At 40.8% G+C, this 18,370-nt stretch overlaps 2 protein-coding genes across 15 annotated transcripts in view; both read right to left on the bottom strand.

Annotated features, from left to right (window-relative positions):
* Positions 1-6,576, bottom strand: part of TXK (TXK tyrosine kinase) — an 85,589-nt gene extending 79,013 nt beyond the window's left edge. For 2 of the 7 annotated variants that reach the window (XM_064285851.1, XM_023555031.2), the window contains exon 1: positions 3,837-4,759. In XM_064285851.1, the coding sequence (XP_064141921.1) occupies positions 3,837-3,852 (16 nt within the window). In that variant the 5' untranslated portion in view covers positions 3,853-4,759. Of the gene's footprint in view, positions 1-3,836 lie in introns of all 7 variants that reach the window. The other 5 variants (XR_010322103.1, XM_023555036.2, XM_023555034.2 and 2 more) reach the window with 5 other exon arrangements.
* A 29-nt stretch (positions 6,577-6,605) lies between these two features.
* The window catches only part of TEC (tec protein tyrosine kinase), a 144,278-nt gene continuing 132,513 nt past the window's right edge, over positions 6,606-18,370 (bottom strand). For 3 of the 8 annotated variants that reach the window (XM_023555042.2, XM_023555040.2, XM_023555041.2), the window contains exons 16-19: positions 12,777-12,841; positions 9,585-9,703; positions 9,346-9,503; positions 6,606-7,240 (exon numbers count right to left, since the gene is read on the bottom strand). In XM_023555042.2, the coding sequence (XP_023410810.1) occupies positions 7,157-7,240; positions 9,346-9,503; positions 9,585-9,703; positions 12,777-12,841 (426 nt within the window). In that variant the 3' untranslated portion in view covers positions 6,606-7,156. The remainder of the gene's footprint in view (positions 7,241-9,345; positions 9,504-9,584; positions 9,704-12,776; positions 12,842-18,370) is intronic. The other 5 variants (XM_023555043.2, XM_064285848.1, XM_064285849.1 and 2 more) reach the window with 3 other exon arrangements.

Raw genomic sequence — 18,370 nt, 5'->3', positions numbered from 1 at the left:
TTTAATATTTCAAGGCTAATATTAAGCCACTGCTCAGCTTTGTCCTGTCATTGGGGAGGGTAAGGGACAAGTTACTACTTTTTAGGTTTTTCTCCTTTCCTCTGCTTGTTTTTATCTGAGTGGAGCAAAACCATAAGTTATTTCCAGGTCAGCACAACTTGGAATAGTCTTGTTCATTTTTTAAAATAATTCTACCAACAAGTGTTAGGTGATCTGGTTTAGACAGATGACATTTAAAAACTACCATCAATTTTTCCAAATTCCACCTGAAAACTAGAAATGCAAAACTTAACTGTTAGCTGTCCTTTGATTGCTTTGGTCTGACGTGACTGAGCTTTATTGAAGCTTGGGTCCATAGTCATCCAGAATTAAAATCAGAAGACAGTATTCCCCTTCCCTATTTTTTTATTATTTGCACAATAAGGCACTTACTGCTGAATCTTATAGCAAATTTAAATGTGCATTTCCAAAAATTGCACATTGGACTGAACAGTCTTCTAAATTACTTCAAAAATTAAGTTCATGCAGCACCTGTGATTTTTAACTATGGTTTCTTATGACATCTGATTAAGATGTGTGCAAAAGGGAGTCCCCAATTTAACAAAACCCACCAAAACGACTGTATTAGTTATCTAGTGTTGCTATAACAGAAATACCAAAAGTGTATGGCTTTAACAAACAGAAATTTATTTTCTCACAGTTTAGGAGGCTAGCAGTCCGAATTCAGGGTGCCAGACCTAGGGGAAGACTTTCTCCGGTGGCTCTGGAGGAAGGTCATTGTCTCTTTAGCTTCCGCTTCCTGGTTCCTTAAAGATCTCCATGTGGCTTGGCATCTATTCTCTCCCATCTCTGCTTCCTCGCTTGCTTGTTTAATCTCTTTTATATCTCAAAAGAGATTGACTCAAGATACACCCTACAATAATCCTGTTTCATTAACGTAACAAACACAGCCCATTCCCAAATGGGGTTATAACCACAGGCATAAAGGTTAGGATTTACAACAGATATTTCTGGGGGACACAATTCAATCCATAGCATTCCACACTTTGGCCCTCCAAAATTCATGTCCTTGGCACATGCAAAATATATTTACTCTGTCACATCATCCCAAAAGTATTATACCAACTCCAAGTCCAAAATCTCATCTTCTGAATCATCTAAATCAAATATGGGTGAGATTTTAGGTGTATTCCATCCTGGGGCAAAACTCCTCTTCATATGTGAACCTGTGAAATCTATGCTACAAATTATCTGTTTCGAAAGCACAATGGTAGAACAGACACAGGGTAAACATTTCCATTATAAATGGGAAAAATTGAGGGAAAAAAGGGATAATGGACATCCAGCTGGTCCAAAAACCAGCAGAACAATTTACATTAACTCTCAAGGCTTGAAAATAATCCTCTGTTCTTTGGAATCACCTGGGCAATGGCCCTGCCCTCCAGACTCTGAGTGTTGGCCATGCCCTCTGGATTTTGGGCTGAGGCCTCTCGACCTTGGGCTTCAGCTCTGCCTTCCAGGTCCCCTGGAACAGCAACTCTTCTCCTCAGCTTTGGGTGGCACAATTCTCCTAGTCCATCTGAGTGGCAACCCCACTCCCTCAGCCCTGGTAGGCCCTATTCTTCTGCCCCTTGGGCATGGCAGCCCCGCCCTCTCAGCTTTGGGCAGTAGCCCCATCTCCCTGGCACACCTTAATGGAAGCCCCACATTCTGGAACCTAGTTAGTGAAGATCCGATTTTTTTAAATCTAGGAGACTGTGGCCCCTCCCTTGAGATCCAGGAGACCATGGCCCCACCCTTTGAAATCAACAAGGCCCGGCTTCCCGTGCTCCTTCCAACAATTCTGCTAATCTCCAAGCTGTTCCAGGGATGGTCCTTTTCTTTTCTTTTCTTACAGGACAAAAGATGTAGCTCCTTTGGCCTGTTTTCTGCCTGTAGAATTCTAAGAGGCAGACAGCGTACTTTCCTTTCTTTCTTTCCGTGTCACCTTCAGTCTAAGCTGATGGGTTTTCTGCTGTGGTAGCGGATTAGATCCATCAGTCACAGGCTTAATCTTTTTAACAAAAGATTGTGCAACCACACCCTTGGTGAAAATACTAGGACACACACCCTTAGTTTGTACAACAGAATTTTTCAAATCTTAAAGTTCTTTTTTTATTTTGCCCAGTTCATTTTTAAGTCCATCTCTTTCCTCTTGCATTTTACTATAAGCAGCAAGGAGAAATCCTACAGCCCCTTTAAGATCTTGCTTAGAAATCACCTCAGCCAAATATCCAAGTTCATCACTTACAAGTTCTACCTTCCACCAAACATTTGATTGTAATTCAGACAAATACTTTGCCACTGCATGAAAAACATTGCCTTTCCTCTACTGTCCCATCACATGCTCATCATTTCCTTTTAAAGCCTTACCAGAAGCACATTTAACATCCACATTTCTAGCAACTTTCTACTGCTGGCACCATATGTATTCTCTAAGACTATAGAGACTTTCTCTATGGCTCTCCTTATTTCCCTCTGAGCCCTCACCAGAATTGCCTTTGACGTCCATAACTCTACCAACAGTCTCTTCAAGGCAATCTAAGCTTTTACTATTAAACCAAAAAACCAAACCCACTGCTGTCGAATCGATTCGATTCATAGTGACCCTACAGGACAGAGGAGAACTGCCCCATAGGGTTTCCAGGGCTGTAAATCTTTATGGAAGCAGAACATTGCGTCTCTCTCCTACAGAAAGGCTGGTGGGTTCAAACTGCCGACCTTAGGCATCTTAAAACTCTTCCAGCCTCCACCTATTACCCAATTCCAAAACCACTTCCCCATTGTGGGCATTTATTAGAGCAGCACCCCCACTTCTCAGTCCCAAATCCTGTCTTAGTTATCTAGTGCTGGTATAACAGAAGTACCACAACTGGATGGCATTAACAAACAGAAATTTATTTTCTCACAGTTTAGGAGGCTAGAAGTCCAAAATCAGGGCGCCAACCTTAGGGGAAGGCTTTCTCTATCTCTGTCGGCTCTGGAGGAGGGTCCTTGTCTCTTCACTTGTTTCCTGCTTCCTTGGAGATTTCTATGTAGCTTGGCGTCAATCTTCCCCCATCTCTGCTCTGTCTGCTTATTTAACTTCTTTTAAATCTTGGGAAACCCTGGTGGCGCAGTGATTAAGTGCTGCAGCTGCTAACCAAAATGTTGGCAGTTCAAATCCACCAGGAACTCCTTGGAAACTCTATGAGGGCAGTTCTCTGTCCTATAGGGTTGGTATGAGTTGGAATTGACTTGATGGCAATGGGTTTGGTTTGGTTTCTGGCTTTTATATCTCAAAAGAGATTGACTCAAGCTACACCCTACACTAATCCTGCCTCATTAATTTAGCAAAGACAGTTCATTCCCAAATCAGATTATAACCACAGCATAGAGGTTAGGGTTTATGACACATATTTCTAGGGGACACAATTCAATCCATAACAGTGACTCACTGAGTCAATAGCAAATCCAGAATAAGAATTTGGTCTCCTGGCCTTCAGCCCTGAGTTCTTTACACTAAATATCATTTGAAAACAAACACTTTTCAAACTGACTGCACTTCTACACACACATACAGATTTATGCACCCTGTTATGTTTTGTGTTCTCAGTGTTGAACATTTACTAAAAAGGAGTTGTACTCCGCAAATACTTTCTAAAATAACAAGCAAACAAAATTCTATCAAAACATCTGGAGAAATGATCTCCAAACTTTTACCAGTCCCACACCTTAGAAAAAACTTTCTCTGGTCCGGTGTTCAACAACAACTAACACGCTAGCTGAAAATAAATGACAAAGCCCATCTTACTTACAGGTGGAAAGAATCATGGCTGCACTCTGCAGACAGCATTCGGGTCTTCAGCAGAGCTCAAGTCACAAAAACACACACATCTTTGAACTGAAATCATAGCTCGCCCAAGACGTTTCTCACGGGCAAAGTTAACCCCACCTATTTTCCTGTTTTAAAAACCTCAAGAGCACTGGGTGAATGACAACCTAATGGCCTATATAAGGAAGCTCAAGAATCTGTATCCACACCTCTGAGGAGGTTGCTAGATAGTTCCTCTTCCCAAATGACCCCCGAGTGACTCCAAGAAATGTTTGTCAGAAATCGCAAAATTTTAAGGTGAAAAGGACCTTCAAATTCAGCAAATCAAACAGCCCTCTTTCAACAGAGGAGGAAATGGGGGCATAGATAGGTTAAGGGATTTGCCGCAGGCCACACAGTTAGAGGTGGAGGCAGAATTAGATTCCAGGTTTTGTAGTACTAAATCTAGAATATCTTGCACTCTTGCTACTACTCACACTTCTGGGACCTTATTATGGAAAATTATTATGATCGGAGGAAAAGTCAGTCTAATAATACATCTAAAAGGCTACTGAGGCATGGCCAAAAATACAAAAACATTAACAATAAAAAACACACTTGGAGGTTTCACATCATCCCATTGGAAAATACAACCCAAAAGGAGCAGCTTTAATAAAGACACTGAATATTGACATTGGCCTTTCTATTTACTGCCTTATAAACTAAGACCTATTTAGCATTCTGGGTGGATCCTTCTATTTTTGCCTCACCTTTTGCCTTAGCTATGCTTTCACATAGGTGTCTGGGTGGCACAAGTGGTTTGTGATTGCATACTAACCTAAAAGGTGGCAGTTCAAAGCTATGCAGCAATGCCACAGAAGAAAGGTCTGGCGATCCGCTTCTGTAAAGATGACAGCCAAGGAAACCCTATAGAGCAAGTCTACTCTGTAACACATGGGGTCTACATATTGGAAAAAAAAAATTTAAGTTTTAGTGAAATATTTAAAGATTTTTGAAGAAAGTATTTACAAATGTTGCTAGGTAATATCTAAGAACAGCAAAAGTATAGTGACTGTTAGGGTAAGGACTATCGCTTCTCTTTCACTATCTTGAACACCACCCAGCAAGCACTTACCACATCTCCTTAAGGTGAAAAGGAAAAAATATGATGGGGAGTAGGAATACTACTACTACTACTAATAATAAGAAAGTAGAAAAGTATGACAAAAATTTCCAGGTATAGCTTGCATATGACAAGCTTCTTGAAAGAGCTATAATTCACTTAAAAGGTGTGTATGTGTTTGTGATGGGGTAGTTAAACAGGAAGATGAGGAGGAACGTGGCAATGAGATTATGGCAAGACTTAGGGTAAATATGTTATTTTCTTTCCACTATAAAGGGCACAAAGGAACAAGGAGCACAGCCTTCAGCAGATGGCCTGCCTGGTGCCCAGGCTCCAGACTGGCCACGATGGAAAGAGGCAGTCCTTCCAGCCACAGCGAAGGCACTGCTCAGAGCAGCCAGCTCCAGCTTTCGTACACACACAATGCTCCACAGCACAGGAGAGACCACGGCAGTACCCAGAGGGGCCAGAAATTCTAAAGGAAGGCCCTATATTTTCTTTGGCTTCCTACTTCATAATACCAAAAATAGTGTGTTGGATAATAAATGGTCTCTGCTTTTGATGATGGGCTATGTGTCTCCGGGGCTTATGAGAAAAAACAAAGGCTCTAACTCAGCTGGCGTCTTAGTCAGAAATTGTAAAGGTCAGAAACCCACTCAAGCAAACTCGGTAGTGGGGTCTATTGCAAGGCTATCATAGACAAGCTTGTGGATTCAGGACCCAAAGTCCAGCCAGGTCTCCTGAAAAGCACCTGGGGGGGCGGGGAGCTGCTCAGTACATTGCTCTATTTTGCTTGGTAGCTGCCTAGACTGTTCTCTGCTTCTCTTGAGCATCTACTCCATTTTCCTCTTTGTCCATCGGCCTCTTTGTCCATCGGTCAATTTTCTGCTTCATTCCAATTAGCTGTGGACAATACGAGCAGAATCATTTAGTTCAAACATGTACACTGTTGGGGGCTTAAACTAAACCAGTTCCAGTTGCTGTCAGGTTGATTCGGACTCATGATGACCTTGTCGGTGTCAGAACAGAACAGCACTCCAGAACAGAAACGCAGAGTAGAATAAGGGTTTTCAGTGGCTGATTTCTTAAAAGCAGATCACCCCAGGCCTTTCCTCTGATGAGCCTGTGGACTCAAATCTCCAACATTTCAGTTACCAGCTGAACGCATTAACCCTTTGCACTACCCAGGAACAAAACTGGCTGCCATCGAGTCGATTTCAATTCACAGTGACACCACGTGTATCAGAGTAGAACTGTGCTCCATAGGGTTTTCAATGGCTGATTTTCCAGAAGTAGATCACTAGACCTTTCTTCCAGGGTGCCTCTGGCTGCACTTGAACCTCCAACTTTTTGGTTAGCAGCCAAGTGCGTTGACCACTTGTACCACCGAGGGACTCCCTTAAGGTGGACAGGCATCCCCAAACAGACCCACCAGAGTGAGGCAGGGGTATTCATGACGGAAGGGGTCCAGGCTTCTTTCTCTTTGGTAGGGAATAGCTGATTCCCAGAGGAAAAGGATTGACAGTGGTAAGGCATAGTCCTAAGAATATATTACAGCTGATATGTTACAGAGTTGAAAGTTTCAATTAAAAGACAACTCACGTTTCTTATAAATATATAACTTTATATATTATACATATTTACAATATATACAGCGTGCACATATTTTTCAATGTAATACTAAGAGCAGTTAGTTTTGTTCAAAATAAAACTTCAGTACTGATCTGAGGTGGACTCCTGATTCACTCAGAACCCACATTCTAGACAATGCCCTGGGCCCAGATTTCTGCAGAAGTCAAAGGGAGGAGAGGGGCTGCTGAAACACGGCTCTAATACCCTTCCCCTTCCCAAATACCCTGGCCTCCCACTGGCACCAGCTAACATGGCCCCATGTACAGCCCCACACTGGGGCGAGCCCCAGAGCCTGGACATAGTGCCCGGCACATAATGGGCACTCGAGTGCCTGTGGAATGAATAAAAGTGAACGCTTTTAATCACCACCTCTCAGGCAGCATTTTCATAATCTGGAAGACTTGGCCACAGTCTTAGAGGTAAAGTTAGTCTGGAAGCAAATGCTTTAGGTGTTTCCATTTTATAAGTAAAACAATCTGCACGTTCAGGTGCTGAATAAATTAAAAACCACAAAGTGCCATTTCTTCCACGTGCTTTTGAATCTGGGAGCCACCGGTCACAACACCACTTTATCTTCCAAAAGATTCTTCACACTCGACTAGCTCGTCTATCGTGCGCAGCAAATCTTCAAAGGAAGGCCTTCCCTCTGGTTTCTACAATTAAAAATCAAAGAGAAGCTATGGGTTCCACAGTCTATTCCAAAATTTTCTGATTGTTCAAACTCACATAATATGCTACAGTGAAGCATTCATTGCTTTGGGACTGGGTGATGCCAAAATGTTGGCAGTTCAAATCCACTCAGAGATGCCTAGAAAGAAAGGCCTGGCAATCGGTTTCTGAAAGGTCATAGCCTTGAAAACCCTAGAGACTGACATCTTAAAACCAAATAATAGTTTAGCTTAACTAGTAAAAAATGTCTTCCTTGAGCTCTTTTAAGATCTATCTACATGGAATAAAACTGACAACAGCAACTTGAAAGATTAGATGGGAATCTCAGGAGGCAGTGAGTTTATGTTAATGGGGGAAAAACAACTCAGAAAAGGAGGGTGAGGATGGTTGCACAACTCAAAGAATGTAATCAATGTCACTGAATTATACATGTAAAAACTGTTGAGTTGGTGTATGTTTTGATGTGTATATTCTTAACAACAACAAAATAAATAAAATGAGAAAAAAAAAAAAAAAACCTTTGTAAGGCGAAGCCCTGGTGGTACGGTGGTTAAATGCATTGCTGCTACTCAAAAGTTTGGCAGTTTGAATCCACCAGCTACTCCTTGGAAACACTATGGGACAGTTCTACTCTGTCCTATAGGGTTGCTATGAAAATAAAAGCTATGAGTCAGAATCAACTCGATGGCAACAGATTTGGTATGGAGGGCAGTTCTACTCTGCAACACATGGGGTTGCCATGAGTTGGAAGTGGCTCGACTGCTTTGATTTGGGTTTGGTAAGAAGCTTTATTCAGTTTTTGAGTAAGGATGTGAGAGCAGGGTTTTAGGAAGAGTAGTCCAGCAGTAGAACATGCAGGATGGATCTGGGCAGAGACAGACCCATTTAGGGACACTTGCATGTCCCAATCCCAAAGCAATGAGTGCTTCACTGTGGCATGCTGTGTGAGTTTAAACGATGAGAAAATTTGGGAATGAATAAAGCTCCTTATTGCCAAATCAAACCCTGCTCATTTGCAGTGCCCTTTCCCCACTCCCTACTTGCCCAATTTCTTTTCCCCCAAAATTCTTACATGGGCCCTCTGCTTTCCATCAGACCAAGCTTCACTCTCGTGTACACATGCCATGTTTATCCCTGCCTCCTCATCTTTGCTGATACTGATCTCTTTCCCCCAACATCACTTCCTGCCCAGGACTGCCCATCCCAATGTTCCTGCGAGGCATTATAGCAAGTCACTGGGAGTACGGCCTTTGGAGTCAGACAGGCTCCTGCTGATCTGTGGCTAAGTGGCCGTGCATAAGCATCAACTTCATGAACCTGGGTCTTCTCATCTACAGGGTGGTAATAGCAAAACAACCTACACCTCGAAGGGTTATTTTGAGAATTACATCAGATAATATATGTAAAGCATTCGGTACAATTGAGCTCATATTTTCATCTTTCAAAAGTCATTTTGGTCTCTAATATCTTCTACCCCAAAAAACCAAACCCATTGTTGTTGAATTGATCCGACTCATAGTGACCCTACAGGGCAGAGTAGAACTGCCCCATAGGGTTTCCAAGGAGTGGCTGCTGGATTCGAACTGTTGATCTTTTGGTTAGCAGCTGTAACTATTAACCACTGTGCCACCAGGGCTCTGACTCTGAGGTGACATTTCAACACGTGAGGAAAGAAAACTTCCAAAGACTGTAAGAAAAGAGACCTAGGGAAGTTGGAGTCTAGAGAAAGAAATATTCTCAGGTGGAAGAATGATACGTCAACCCTATAAGAGATCCAGTCAAAGAAGAACTACTAGTTCTCCAGGCTTATTCCCCCTGTCCCTAAAATCAGGCAATGGTGGCCAAGATGCCCACTTGGGAGAGGGGCAACAACCTGTATTTACTGAATTAATTACTAGCATTTTCCACTTCTTCACATTCTCCTTCCTGTTATTCAGAACAGAGTTGATAGGATTGGCTTCCTACCTAGAGTTTGAAACCACTACGGAAGAAGCACCCACTCAGTAAAAACTGTATATTATCCACCTCTCAAGCCCAGATCCCCAAATGTTTTAGATTCAAAATGAATGCACAAAAAAAATGTTTATACCTCCTGCCAACACCTCAACATCACCTCGTATACGTATATGGATGCCAACTTCGGCCGGCAGAGTCGGTGGCCGCGAGTAACCATGGTTACCACCTCATAGTTGGTGTTTTTTTCAAAGGGCATTCTGCCTTCAGTGAATACTTCCCACATTAAAACACCTGAAAAAAGGATAAGGGTTAGCCAATGCAATATCCACTTCTTCAGAGCAGTCTTGAGGAAACATGGACAATGGGACATACCAAATGACCAAACATCGGACTTGCTGCTGAAGCGGCTGTAATTAAACACTTCGGGTGGACACCACTTCACAGGAAATTTAGCACCAGAAGAGCTTGTGTACTGATCATCCAGAACGTACCTAGAGTGGGACACACCGTGGGGTTATACCTCTGAGGCTCTATTCGCATTTCGTACATGTTCTTTAATTTTTTTTCTCCCTGACAATCAAAAACACAGTTGACTGACAAGTCCAACAAGCATCCGGTTGAAGCTAAATGTTTACCTCTGTGGCCACACCTGGTGATTTCCATCTTCCTCTCAGTTTTATTTACGTGCATGAGAAGGACACATCTTAAGGTTAGTATCTGCGCTTTCAGTTTTCTCTCTTTTTTTTTTTTTAAAGCAATAGAGGCATAATACAATAAAAATTTTGTTCTTTAAAACAAAATTTCACCTAAAAGCTCAATACATAAAACATCTAAGGCAGAGCTGCTCTACAGGAAGTGGCGCAGAGGGTCTGGAGACACAATGCATTTAGCTCCCACAATTCCACAGAGCACAATTTGAAAACTATGGCATGTGAAAAAAGCATATTGCAAAGTAACGTACGTAAACGGTATACATTTATATACTATGGCATCATACCCCTCCACACACACTCAAACACTCGAAACAACACTACATATTTTTTCTATGTGAACAAAGAACATAGGATACACATAAACCAGTACCAGTGGTTGCCCCTGGGCAGAATCTTTCATTAGGGGTGAGGGATCTAGGACTATAATATTTTTAGTATGTATTTACAAGAGGAATATATTTATGTATTATATGTTCATTTAAGGTTCATTTCTACTAGCTGCCCAAAAATATTCAAATAATTGCACAAGCTTCTTCTACTGTATAGACGAAGATTGTGACTCAGCACAAAAAGAAGCTGCTGGCTGGCAGGCAGTGCCACCATAAGCCAGATCAAATTGTTCGTCAGTCAGGGGAGTCTGAATTTAGTATAGCAAAGGTGTTTTAGAGGGGTGGATGCAAAAGCACAGATTGCTCAAAGTCAAACATATGAAAGTTGAGGACTGCGTTGACTCAGGTATAGAATATCTTTACACAAAGCAAATAAAGAGCCAACCAGCTGCCACTGAGTTGACTCCAATTTATGGTAACCCCATGTGTGTCAGAGTAGAACTCTGCTCCACAGGATTTTCAATGGCCGATTTTTTGGAAGTAGTCGCCAGGCCTTTCTTCCAAGGTGCCTCTGGGTGGATCCGAACCTCCAAACTTTCCATTAGCAGTTGAGCATGTGAACTGTTTGCAGCACCCAGGGACTCCAAAAAAATAAAGTGCACTGGGTAATTAATGTCCTGAGAGTCAGAAGTTCTAGAGCTTTCTCACCTCCTTTGGCCTGAGTTTCCTTAGTAGCTGAATTTGGCCCTATAAGGCTTGGCCTTGCCTGCCCTTACAACTCATCTCATACCCTGCTCCTCAGGCTGGCAATGGGCCAGCTACTCAGACCTTCTTTTGGTTTCTTGAGCAGGCCAAACTGTCCCAGACCTCAAGCTTTTGCACCTGGAATGTTTTATCCCCCGAGTTTCACCTAACTGGCTACTTCCTCCTTTTGGTCTCCATTCGCATATGTCCATCTCAAAGAGGCCATTCCTGCCCTAAATCCATCACTTGATGTCAACCTCCCCAAGTTATTGCTATTGCAGGGGTCTGCCAACTTTTTCTGCAAAGGGCGAGACAATAAATATTTTAGGCTTTGCGGGCCATACAGTCTCTGTCACAACTGCTCAGCTCTGCTCTTGTAGCATGAAAGCAGCCACAGACAACACATAAAGAGTGAGACTGTGTCCCAATAAAACTTTATTTATGGACATTGACATTTGAATCTCAAATAATTTTCATGTGCCATAAAGTGTTCTTCTTTTACAGAGAGTGTTGACATGTTGTGGGGTTATTCACCAATGTCATAAAACAATATGTGTACTAACTGTTTAATGAGAAACTAGTTTGTGCTGTAAACCTTCATCTAAAGTACAAAAAAAAAATTTTTTAATTTTTTTCCCCAACCGTTTAAAAATGTAAAAACCATTCTTGGCTCACAGACAGTACAACAACAGGTGGTGGGCCAGATCTGGCCCATAGAACCCTGCTCTATCACATCATCCCACACCCCCACCCACCTTAGCATGTGTCACTATCTGGTTAAAAAAAGTATTCCCACGTCTTATGTTTCTCCCTCCTCCTGAATATAAACTGCATGTGGACAGGGACTCACATGTCTTGTTCTCTGCTATGATCCAGCCTAACACTGTGCCTGGCACATACAAGGCACCTAATTGTTTATGGATGGATAGATGGGCAGATATGTGGATGGAGGAATGGACAGAGGGAGACGGGAGGGAGGTAAACAAGGACAAATCAAATACTTTTTAAAGCCTTTTTCCCCCCAACACTCTATTAAAATTATAAAAATTAGGAGAATAAAAACATACAGATGTGGATACATTAAGAATTTTACCCCCAAACACACTTCTGTAAAAACAAGATTCCACACCAGGGAGAAAGTAGTGTATGTAACAGACTATAGTACCACCTAGTGGAAAGAATTATTAACATACAATGTGTACTCGGTTATTTTAAGGAATTTATTTATCTGAGAACAGTTAACAAGATTTCTTTTGTTTGGGTAAGCGTTTGAACAGCGTAGGTTATTCTCACACTTATTAATTCTGCAAGATAATGTGAAAATCACCTAAAACTACAGAATGAAGCATTAGCAATAATGATTTCTCAACAGTTAAACTACAGAATGAAGCATTAGCAATAATGATTTCTCAACAGTTGATCAAGGAAAAAGCTACAGTTAACAGTAAAATGAATAAATTCAGCAAAGAACTTTAAAAATATTGGTAATATAACTTATTTTAATACTTTGTACCAAAAACACACTAAGAACCAGAAAAAGCAATTGGTTCCATCGACTAGACAGCACTGGGACTGGTTATACAAAAATTATGGCTACTACTAATGTTTTACTAACAGAGCAAAAGATGTAGTTTCAAAATGGCTCTTAAATAGGCAGTGAGAGGAAGAAACTGATACAAACTGCAAAGAAAAAGTCAGACTTTGTGTACTTTCAAGGGCAAGGTCAGAGTCTCATATCAATTTTATCCAAAATATACAATGTTCACACATAGTCATACCTGGCCATTCCAAAATCAGATACTTTCACAATGCCTGCTTCATTTACTAGACAATTTCTGGCAGCCTGGAAGACAATGTTGTATATTAGTTTCAAAGCTCCACAATAAAAATAGAAATATGTACTGGAGAAACCCTGAGATTATGGCCCCCAGACACCCTTTCAGCTCAGTAATGAGGTCACTCCTGAGGTTCGCCCTTCAGCCAAAGATTGAACAGGCCCATGGAACAAACAAGACTAAAGGGGCACACCAGCCCTGGGGCAGAGACTGGAAGGCAGGAGGGAACAGGAAAGCTGGTAATAAGGGAACCCAGGGTTGAGAAGGGAGAGTGTTGACATGTCGTAGGGTTGTTAATCAATGTCATACAACAATGTGTGTACTGTTTGATGAGAAACTAATTTGTTCTGTAAACCTTGATCTAAAGTACAATAAAAGAGGGAAAAAATAGAAATATGTAACATCTGTTCAGATTCAATTTAATGTGACTCCGTCAACATTTGCAGAGTGTGGAGATGTCATCCTTATAAACTGTTTTGCCCTCTATGGAACCGTTTCCGATGTTCTTTTGAAAGAATGGGTAGAAAGACAGGTGAGAAAATCATATTTGTGATAAAGCATTATAAATAGTGGCATAGTAGTTAAGTGCTACGGCTGCTAACCAAAGGGTCGGCAGTTCGAATCCGCCAGGCGCTCCTGGGAAACTCTGTGTGGCGGTTCTACTCTGTACTGTAGGGTCGCTATGAGTCGGAATCGACTCGATGGCACTGGGTGGGTTTTTATAACCATCATACCTATAGATGACTTTTCTGTAGAAGAGTCAATCTAATTTTTCCTCCCAGTCCTATTCTTACTAGTTTTCTTATTGATAATGATGAAGTCCTTAATCCAGGTTCTTGCTAGGTGAAGTTAACAGCACACAAGGTAATGGGTGATCAATCTTTTACCCAGTGGCTTTGCTTAGTGATTGGCCATCTCGATTCCAAACAATCCAAAGAACGGTGTCATGGAAATATAGTTTAATGTGCCATTTATCATGTTTTCTGTATGTTATAACATAATATACTAAATCAGTCAAATACAATTCTGGATTATTTGATTTACTTATTTCTTGCATATTTCTTAAAGTTGTAGGGCTCAAGAAAATAAAGAAAAAAATAGTTTGGTAAAAAGACAAGATATTCTCAGAAGGAAGATGTGACAGTTTTAATACCATAACCCATGAGGTAAGATGTGTTTTTCTCCCTGACTGCTCAGAATTTTATTTTCTTTATGTGGCAATTCCACTTAAATGAAGTTCTTTCCTGCTGAATGTATTTTAAGAGCCTCTCCTAAAGTGCGAGTTAATGTCCATTCCCTGGATTGACTCCAACAATTGCTCCACAATGTCTTCACCTGATGGTCAACGGGATTCTTCACCAGTATTTTAAAAGATAGGAGTATCAGAGTCGTTCCATTTAGAAACCGACTAAATGTCTCCCTTAAATTTGTAGACCCTGACATTGGGATTATATGTATGAATCCTTAAGTGAAAGATAAGTCCCCTTGAAAAACATGACATCTTAAAAATATATGAATAGGACTGTTTCATATTTTCAGAATTTTTAAGACTCAAAATTAGCTCCGAAACATGTGGCCTAAAAAACAGATCCCTGTAGCAAAGCAAAAAAGTGGTCCTGGCGATGATTCCAAATTTCATCAGAAGTAGTCAATGAAGCTTGAAGTTTGGGCGAGAGATAGTTTCCCTCACATCAGCTAAAGACTCTTCCTCATATCCCTCACCTGTTTCCTACACAAATGACTCCTGAACTTCGGCCACCCCCCAGCCCCTAACCAGTTAATACTCAGAAGATGCTGCTGTAGTGACACACACGGGTCCAGAGTCATAATCATTCTGCGTGTTACTGGAAAGCGACACAACTCGTCATCATCAAAGCCATTTTCCCTATGTCCACACGTTTTGGGTTGAACTTCTTTCTACAGAAAATCTGGAAATGTACTTTGAGTGAACACAGTAGCCACAGCTGAGTTGGCAACACCTGCCACCACTTTGCAAGCCTTAGCAATCACGAAGTATCTTGACAAATTAACTGCTAGGAAATAGCGGGAAGGTGTGGAGCCTGTGGAGTTGAAAAAGGCCTGACTTTGAATCCTAATTCTCTCACTAACCAGTAGTGTAACTGTGAAGAAGCTATTTAATCAGCCTGAGTTTTAATCTCTTCACCTGTAAAATGAGTGTTATATGGACTGAATTGTGTACCCTCCCCGCAAAAGGTATGCTGAAGTCCTAGCACCCATACCTGTGAATATGAGCCTGTTTGGAAATAGGGTCTTTGAAGATGTTATCAGTTAACATGAGGTCATACAAGAGTAAAACAAACAAACAAACAAAAAAAACCAGTTGCCATCAAGCCGAGTCTGACTCATAGCGGCCCTATAAGACAGAGTACTGCCCCACAGGGTTTCCAAGGAGCAGCTGGTGGATTTCAACTGCTGACCTTTTGATTAGCAGCCAAGATCTTAACCACTAATAGGAAGGGTCCTAATCCTATATGACTGGTGTCCTTATAAAAGAGGAGAAGATACACAGAGACAGAGAAATGAGGGCCATGTGGAGATACATCTACAAGCCACGAATCTCTGGCTGTGACAAGAAGCTAGGAGAGAGACAAGGAACAGATTCACCTGCAGAGCCCTCAGAAGGAATCAAGATGGCCGACCCCTGATTTCAGACTCCTAGTTTCCAGGGTGGAGCCCTGGTGCTGTAATGGTTAAGAGATTGGCTGCTAACCAAAAGGTTGGCAGTTCAAATACACCAGCCACTCTTTGGAAACCCTATGGGGTAGTTCTACTCTGTCCTATAGGGTCGCTATGAGTCAAAATCGACTTGACGGCAATGGGTTTTTGGTTTTTAGCTTCCAGAACTGTGATACAATGAATTTATGTTCTTAGAAGCCACCCAGATTGTGGAATTTTGTTATGGCAGTCCTAAGAAAATAATATAATGGGGATCAGTAAACCTATTATAAAGGCAGCTAATAATAATGACTAAAAATTTTAAGCACCAAGGTGCACTCACTTTACAATGATACATATTGAATGTACAATTTATATTTATGAATAGCTTAATAACACATTAAAATAGTAGCAGAAACTATAAAAAACACTGAACACACGTTTAAAATGGAAATTTTGAATGTAGAAAATATTTGTTCAGTCAACCATGTGTACATTCATTTATTTATCAAATTATTGACCTATGCAACAAATATTTATCGAGAATCTAATTTTCACCACATACCATGTTAGGGGCTAAAGAACAATTAACATGTACAGAACATTTACCATAAACCAGGTATGGTGCTATGTAAGTCTGTATATTACCTCATTTAATTCCCATAAGTCTTAGCAAAAAAATTATTATTATTCCTAATCAATAGAGTTTGATACAAGCAAGCTATTTGGGGTATTGTGTGGCTCTGCCCTATTTGGCCTCTACTGTTCAATAATGAATAAGGATTCTTTGCACTCGTGAGAGAAAAAAAAAACCAAACCCACTGCCATCACGTCGATTTCGACTCATAGCGATGCATTACATAAATTTAAAAAGAGTTTTCACCTTCTTTATCCTATGGGCTTTTCAGGATTATCCCTAAGAGGGCAGGTGTCATCATTATTCATATTTTGTAGGTTAAGAAACAGAGGCACAAAAGTCCAAGACACTTAGATCCCCCAGTGTAAGATCTGGACTAAGGAGGCTGCTCATGTCCCTAAAGCCTACTGTGTCACGGGCTGCTAGGTGACACCCCAACGTCCATTTTCTTCTTATAACAGAATTGTGGTCTTTAGCAGCACGTTGCTGCCAGGAAGAGAAGGCTATACTTTCAAACCTCTCTTTAGGCTAAGAGTGGGCTTGTGACCAAATTCTAGTCAATGAGAGAAAAAGGGAAGTATTATATGAGACTTCCAGGAAGACTCCATAAAATGAAGGGCTACACGCATCTTTCATTCCTGCCATCTTGCTGCAGGACCTTAGATGTGACGGATGAAGCTACCATGGATGACAAGAACAAGGGACAAACCCTACGAATGACAGAAGAGTAAATGTGGGTCCCCATCTACTCTGTGGCATACCCACTCTGAACTATGTCTTTTTTTTCTTCAGTGTTCAGTGTTAAAGGGTACTAATCTTCTACCTGGTTTAAGCCACTGTTGACCTAAGTTTCTCTGTTATGTGCGGCCCAACCCTCCCAGCCTGAGCAGAAAGCTATTGCGATGCTATTACTTGAGAATCTTGCACTGCATTTAATTTCATTGATGCAGATAGGAAACTTCAAGAATTATTCTAAGAACATTTCAACTTATGCGTGTCTCAGTTTTTAATTGTTTTAACGAAAACACTTGATATGAATCTATCATAATGATGTCAATATCATAGGTACAAAAATATCAAAAATTGCTTTCACCAAGATATGGTCTATGTAGACAATCACACAAATCTTTGTTTTTCACTGGTTTTGAAAGTGCAAAAAAGAGGAAGGTGCTTAGGTCACAACTTTCAATATGACAAAGAGATGTTTTTTGTCGTCACTGAGCATAATGATAATACTAACTGATGATATACACAGCATGTTTTCTATTTTACAAGCCCCTTTGCCCAATCATATAATTTGTTCCTTAAAACAGTCTTGTGAGCAGAGCAATATTAAAACCCACAATTTACAGAAGCAAAAAGAGTCTAAGAGAGATTAGGTAGCTATCCAAAAACACACCTAGGGAAATCAAGTTTCCTATCGCCAGCTCCTCAACTCTCTATATTATGCTCTCAATCCAGAAACAGCACACCACAGTAGTTACAGTATGGGCTCTAGAGTCAAACTCCCTGGGTTCAAATCCCTGGTCTGCAATTATTTGACCATTGGTAAATAATTTTATCCTACTTGTACCTCAGTTTCCTCATCTGTAAAATGGGAAAAATAATATCTGCTTCCTAGGGTTATGATTATTAAATGAGTTTATATTTGTAAACTACTTAGAACAATGCCTGTTTAAAGTAATTGTTAAATAAATGCTCTACTGCTACTCCAGAAGAAATGGGTCCATGCTTCATCAGAAGTTCCCCAAAAACCCACTGCCGTCAAGTTGATTAGGAATTAGTCTAAATAAAGAAGCATCTCCATCACAGTAATTTAGAACCAGCAATAGAAGAGTTCCTTTCTGATATTTTCAGGGATTAACATGGCCTCCGTTTTTCCCAAGTGACTCGAGAGATAAAGAAAATGAATCAAAGAGTTTCTCTTACAGTTTCTGCTCACAGCGTGTGAAGTAGAAAGACCTTGAGATTTAACCAGAGGGTAAGGGTCAACTCTAACTTCCCCATTTATGACCTAAGGCAAGTCGTTTCACTTCCCTGAAGCTAATATTTGATGGCAATACAATCTGCTATGACAAGCTATCTCAGGGGATTCTTATGGCCGATCAAATGACTAATGAATGGGAATTTGCTTGGAGATATTAACTACATAAATAGGGGATTTAATAAAAATTTTTCCTTTAAAATTATGGGGCACATAAACTTACCAAGTTTAAAAATAAGC

The sequence above is a fragment of the Loxodonta africana genome, chromosome 5 (assembly GCF_030014295.1).
Source record: "Loxodonta africana isolate mLoxAfr1 chromosome 5, mLoxAfr1.hap2, whole genome shotgun sequence".
In the NCBI taxonomy this organism is placed as follows: Eukaryota; Metazoa; Chordata; class Mammalia; order Proboscidea; family Elephantidae; genus Loxodonta; species Loxodonta africana.
Note: the sequence above shows the minus strand (reverse complement) of the source record. Positions and strands in the feature narration are given on the sequence as shown.